Here is a 7,017-nt window from a genome sequence, read left to right on the forward strand (position 1 = left end):
AGTCGGGATCCTGAGAACCAAAGTCGGGATCCTGAGAACCAAAGTCGGGATCCTGAGAACCAAAGTCGGGATCCTGAAAATCAAAGCCAGGATCCGTTTTTATTTTATTTTTTCTCCCATGTCCCCTCGCGGGCTCCGTACCTGAGCCACTGGATGAGTTTTAGTGAAACTTTCAGAAGATTTTCCTCAGGTCTTTGTCGACAACTGATCCAAATCAAGGTGGCCACCACAGCACAGAAATGGCTCCAACTTGGCTAATTTGACAGATAGCGAYCTAAAATTCGGTGAAGTAAGTAGCTGAGAGTCGTCTTCAAAACATCATTTGAGCGCTGACATGTGTGAGGTGTGGCTGCTGTGGCCAACTTCAATTAAAACCGTCCAAATTGCGCAGCAGGGAGGTGTGGGGGGGGAGCTTTCAGCTTTGAGAGTCTATTAAAAAGTATGAAAATAAAGTCAGAATAAAGTCAACCTCCACTCAGAACATAAAAGACTTTTTTATTGGAGTTAGTGGGTGTGRTGGAGGACATCGTTTTCAAATTTGACAGTTTAATTGCAGCGTAGGAGGAATTAGTTGTTGCCCTGTTTTTGTTTTTGTTCTTAAGTTTGCACAAGAATCTGCTCCTTTTGATGCGTCGGAAAGAAAGATGCCCAAGTTAAGCAGAAGTGTTGAGAAGCTGCAGTGTTTTTTTTTTTATCCAGCACCATCTTTATGGAAGAATGAGATCAGTCAAAAAATTTTCCGCACTGTCATCACATCGAGCCGGTTATCAGATCTGAGCTGAGCGTTCTCGCGCACAATTAACATCCTCTTTTTATTCCTGGCATTTCGTTTATCTTCACGGTCAGGTTGTCTGGGTGCACGTTTGACCTTCAGATGTTTTTATCTACACATGCCACCAAAGGTTTGGATGGAGCGAGAATGATTTTGTCTTTACCGGAGTGACGATCGCAACCAACTGACGTTAAAAAACACGACAACGGCCATGACTCAGTGAATTTTACAGARATCCACTTTAAAACTGAAGTAGTAGTTTTATACTTTGAACGCAACACATTGCTTAAAATGTTAGTTTTGCAGTTTTGGAGTCGACCCTGTTAGCAAAATGTCTCATGAACCACTGGAAGTGTTTTAAGTCATTGGATCTACGACCCCAATTCCAATGATGTTGTGTAAAACGAAAACAATACAATKATTTGCAAATCCTTTTGAACTTAAATTAAATTGTGTACATTACAAAGACAAAATATTAAATGTACAAACGTACAYTTGAAAACAAAATAGGGATTTTATCAGCTTCAGTCCATAACGTCATCAAAAGATTCAGAGAATCTGGATGAATCTCTYCAAATAAGCAGCAAGGCTGAAAACCAACACTGGATGACCTTTGACCTCTCAGGCAGCCCTGCATTAAAAACACACATCATTCTGTAACAGATATTAYCACCTGGGATCAGGAAGACTTCAGAAAACCTGTCAGTACCTCTCTACATTTAATTTAAAGCTCTATCATGCAAAGACAAAGACATATCAACAACAGAAATACCGCCGGCTTCTCTGGACCCGATCATCTGAGATGGACCGACTCAAAGTAGGAATGTGTCCTGTGGTCTGACGAGTCCATTTCTAATTGTTTTTGGAAATCATGGACGTGGTGTCCTCCGGGACGAAGAGGAAAAGGACTGTCRGAAGCCAGCCTCTCTGATGGTATGGGGGTGTATTAGTGCCCGTGGGTAACTCTGAAGGCAGTGTTAATTCTGAAAGCTACAAAACAGGTTTAGGAGCAACATGTGCTGCCATCCAAGCCATTTTTAAAGCCTCCTGCATGCTGCTGCTGAACTGCCGAAATCGTGCCAAACTGTTGCAGTTTCATGACGAAAATTGCGTCACMTCTGTTCACATTGCAGATATTTCAGCACTTCTTGTCGCAACCCGTGGGTCGAACTTTTCACCCCCCTCCACATAAGATCACATACGAACTATATGGTGTGATTGGTCAGAGGTTTGTGGGAGTGTTTGGGCTGAAAGTGCTCAGATGCTGCATTTGCTTCAAACACTTGCTTCAAAAACAGAAAGAAAAAAATAAGCGATCGCTTCCAGAGCCGACTGTTGTACCAGGAAGCAGCGATTTATAATGATAGTCAAATGGCCAAATACTCATAAAAGGGGATAAAAAATACATTTTTCATGGTGGAATATGACTGATAAAAACTTTGCAGCTTAATCCTGGACCAGTTTGTGGATAAACAACGTCGAGTGACGAGTCTCAACTTTTTTTCCCGCATTGGACTCCCCCGGGAAGGAATCCCATGCAGTGACATTTGCTGCAGCGGGAGGGGTTTTCCCAGGAGCTCGGCGCGGGGTGTCAGGAACTATGAAAGATCTGTGCGAAAACGATCGCCGAACAACCACGTGACGGCGCGTCGACCGGTCAGCTGCCGAGCGACCATACTGCCTGCTTTAGACACGRTTTGCTGATTTCAGCAAGACAACGGAGACACATTCTGCTCGTGTTTCAACAGCGTGGCTTCATATGAAGAGTGCAGGTGCTAGACTGGCCCGCCTGCAGTCCAGACCTGTCTCCCATTGAAAATACATGGAGTATTATGAAAAGACGCCGGACTGTTGAGCAACTGAAGTTGTTCATTYAGCAAGAATGGAAAGAATTCACCTAAAAGCTTCAACAATCAGTGTCCTCAGGTCACAAACACTGAYTGTTGTTAAATGGATGGAACACAGTGGGAAACATGACCCTTTTTTAAGAACGTGTTGCAGCGTAAAATTCAAAATGAGTGAATATTTGCAAAAAACATWGTTTGTCAGTTTGAACATTAAATATCTTGTCTTTGTGGTGTATTCTATTGAATATAAGTTGAAAAYGATTTGCAAATTTGGGGTTGCAAAACTGTTTTTTTTGTTTTCGATTCACAGCTAATCGACTTTAGCTTGCACAAAAACGATCACAACACTGGATTTTGCAGATARTGAGGTAGAATTTGGTYTGGCAGTAGCTGATAGTCATCCACAACACATACTCCAACCACTATCAGACCATGCAACAGCTCATCTCGTGTTGCATCATGTTTCACTTCTGCAACTCTGTAGTTTATCAACAAAGGATGAAAAGTGAGCGGGGGCGAGAGATACGCAGTTCTTCAAGGAGTGCTGGGCTTTTAAATTGTTTCAGAAACTAATGATAACTTGAATTTTCTTGAACGCCAGGGCCGCATATAAGAAATTACTCAAAGCTGAAAACTGATGGTTATCAGGCCCCACGTAGCGATTGTGACATCGCCACGTTAGATCTCGAGGTTTCATGTCTGCTCGCGATAAATCTTCCTCTGAATGAGTCTGTTTCAGATCAAGGCTGACCCGTTTATAAAAACTGCTGCCATCTCTGCCATAAACAACCTCTTATCAGATTGAACAGTTTATGGCATTGGTGGTGACTAAGCTCTGAGGTCTGAGAGTCGACATAATTCAGTTTGTTCATGATTAGTTTGATGAGCTGAAACAAAGTCAGCCTGTTGCCATGGTTAAAACACAGAAGCCTGTAAAATGTCCATCCTCATTTTTAGATCTGGAAATAGATGTTCTCTGTCGACGCAGCCCCTGAGAGCCTCGTGACACATCGGCGCTTGAAAGCCGTGCGATTTTATGCACTTGAATTATGCACTCTGACGTGCAATCTAAAAATATAAGCTGCTTTATTCAGCCTGCCCGAGTTTTATTTTATTTTTTTCGATGTTTGACTGGTTTTAAAGGAAGACAGACGTGAGCGCGTTTGTAACACCTTAACTCTCTGCCAGCCCTGTAATGTTCTGCAATAACAATGATTATGATAATTYCATAATTTCCTCCTCCAGGGTGAATTTGGCTCTGGCCTACACCGAGTTAACGGAGGAACTGGGACGCCTCCAAGTGCTGTGCTCCAAGCAGACGGAGATCCTGAGGAAAGCCACGCAGGAGCCGGCGAGTCCAGGTTAGCATCTACAGCACTCGTTCAAAACCCCTGCCTGAACAACAAACAAACAAACAAACAAACAAATATACAAAAACCACCGCCAGGTCAAATACTTAGTGAGGTCATGTCTGACACTTTGGAGAGAAAATCTTTGGCCTTATTTTCAAATTAAACCTCTCCAAGACCAACTTCTGCATTTAAACCTGAAGAGATATTTTCGATTTTTGAAATGTTGTTCTTGTTGAGCTGATAGCTTGTCCGAGTGGAGACAACAATGATTGCAGTCTTCTTAAAATTACTCTAAATAAAATAAATAAATYAAATCATAGTAGTTCACATAGTCATAAGCCTGTATAGAACAGGGCTTTACAACTGGTGGCCTGCAGGCGACTTCTATCCGGCCTGCCCCTCAAAATAATTTAAAAAATGTTGTTTTTTTATTTAATATAAAATTTTTAATCAATTGTAAATTAAAATGTGTGATTCAATGCAACAAAATAAACATTTCAAGGGTAAAAGATAAAAAGACTTAAGCGTTCCAGCTTCCATTAATTCCTTTAAACTTTAACATGCAAGGCAGTGAAATGTATTCTCTAAAAATATGATTATATGAATATAAACTATTTTGCAAATACATTTACGAAAGAAATGATTGAAACTGAAATCTATTTTTGTCTTAAATGCACCACAAACACACATACATATATACTGTTTATATATTCATATTTTGATACTTTTATTTTGAAATTTTAGAGATTAGATTAGAGAGACCTTTATTGTCATCGTACAGAGAGCATGATGAAATTACAGAAATTTTTATCGTCAAAGTGAAATCATCATATTATGAATATACATACACACACATATATGTATAAACACACACACATACATATATACACACACACACACATACATACATATACACGCACACATACATACACGTATATATATAGTGAATTTAATAATAAATAAATATGAATATAATGTCAGTAAAAGTCTATAAAATATTTATCAGTTATCCAAGAAAAAAAACTCCATATTTGAAACAAAATAAAAGATTTCTCTAATCTGCTCATTATTTACATCAACAAAACAGGGAAAGACAAAAAAAGCTCTGTTTGAGATTTGTCAACTTGTCACTTAAAAAGTAAAGATAGAAACTAACGACGACATGTTGTAGAGTAAAACTAAAAAGGTGTCAAACTGTAGCAACACCTTCGTCTGTCTGCGCAGCGGGTTGCTCACGTCTCACAACTGAGCGACTTTTAATGCAACGCAAACCAAACTGCAACTCAGACTAACAAACTGCAGCTAACAGAGTATAAAACCTTTCTGAAGGAGTAAGTGCTGTGGGGTGGTATTTGATTTCCTCTGCTCTGTCGTCACTTTAAMTAGGATTGTGCGTCTGATCAATGTGCCTCCTGGACATTAAAGTTTCTAAACAAATATTAATATGTGTTTGTTTACGCGTGCAGAATAATAAAAGCTGTTCGGAGCGTTGGCCGGGTGGCTGAATCCTCCGTCTGCTCCACGTTCGGAGAACTCATTGTTGCAAACACCCCCTACTTTTAGCACCTCGGCCGCCCAGCCATGAACAACGTTTCCTCTTTGTGATGGGAAGTAGATGTGTAGTGGTGACTCACTCATCAACATTTCTCATAATTACAGGAAACACTACAACTGTACTTCTTCAGATAAAAACCATTTTATGAACTCAAAGAGGAACATGAAGAGTTTTTCTATGAGCTGAAGGACTTGTTGCAACATCCAATATTCTCCAATAGGAGAATAAACTCATATTTATGTAACAGTTATTTACAGACTTAAAAACTCTTAAAAACACAAGAAGTTATTATTTTTACTTTAATTTTGTGCTCCGTTTAAGTGAGTTTTGAAAAATGTTATTTAGATATCATATCCTGCTTTTAAATCCTTCTTTTTTACATTTAAACCCTTCAGTTGGGGCCTATATAAAGAGGAACTGCTCATTATTGTAACTCCACAAGCCCCACTTTCACCCCTTTTCTGAGTTTTAGATCAACTCGTTTTGAGGCTGTCGCTTTAAATCCAAACAAGGCCCCCTCCAGCTTCCAGGCTGGTCCATGCTAGTTTCACAGAGGGGTTTACGACTATACAGCTGTGCAAAAACTTTTTATTTACAAATGAATTAAGGGGAGACTTGTCCATCCAGGCTCACATGTTGGATCCAGAGTCTGACCCAGAACCAGAGGAGAATGAAGACCAACAAATAAGGATTTAAATAAGGGAAAATAAGGATTTCTATGCAGCACCTGGAGAACCTAAATTCAAATTTTCTGCCTCCTAGAGACTCCAAGTACACAAAAAACATGCAATCACCGGCTACAAAAGTGGATTTRTCATATTCAAAATCATCTCAAAAACAGTTTATCTGAAGGAAACTGTCTCTAAATTAAATCTGAATATTTTACAGARTTCATTCACGTTATCAGCAAACATCTAGTAATAAATGTCACTGATCAGAATGACAAATACAATGACTCAGATCTAAATAATTTGCCTGCTGCTCGTTCAAACACGGATTCTTCTAAAAATAAGTTACAGTGAACATTTTTGTGAGTTTTCAATCTAATCCATAAAAAGCAGTATATTTTGTAGCATATATATAAACGTAAATACAGTTCCATAAAATAAAAAAACCAATACATTATGTGACACATTCAGTTTACTGTACAGTACTGTGTAGCTGCTAACTGTTTAGCCCTTGTTTGTTTTTCTTTGGTTCTTGCCACGTTATGATGCCACCCTTTTCTGAACCACATCCAATATTCACGTTGTTTTACGATTTGCAGGTCCACTATAGWTAACCTCCACAAAAATCGGGACTTCTCTGTATTTCAAGCATAAAAAGGGTCATGAGGCATCATGATTGGAGTGAGTTAGCCTTTCAAAATAAAATTCAAAAAGGTGCTTCATAATATAATAACTTCAAACACAAGGTAGAATAAAAAAATTAAAAGACAATCAGATAAAACAATTTATAAGAAAATGCTATCCAAATACCATCTCTTTATAT

The 7,017-nt window shown here is 39.1% G+C and overlaps 1 protein-coding gene across 1 annotated transcript in view; it reads left to right on the forward strand.

Annotated features, from left to right (window-relative positions):
- The window catches only part of tbkbp1 (TBK1 binding protein 1), a 79,971-nt gene that overhangs the window by 69,539 nt on the left and 3,415 nt on the right, over positions 1-7,017 (forward strand). Inside the window, exon 8 of the mRNA XM_014014733.1 lies at positions 3,865-3,980. Coding sequence (XP_013870187.1) covers positions 3,865-3,980 — 116 coding nt within the window. The remainder of the gene's footprint in view (positions 1-3,864; positions 3,981-7,017) is intronic.

Source organism: Austrofundulus limnaeus, unplaced genomic scaffold (genome assembly GCF_001266775.1).
Source record: "Austrofundulus limnaeus strain Quisiro unplaced genomic scaffold, Austrofundulus_limnaeus-1.0 Scaffold119, whole genome shotgun sequence".
NCBI lineage: Eukaryota > Metazoa > Chordata > Actinopteri > Cyprinodontiformes > Rivulidae > Austrofundulus > Austrofundulus limnaeus.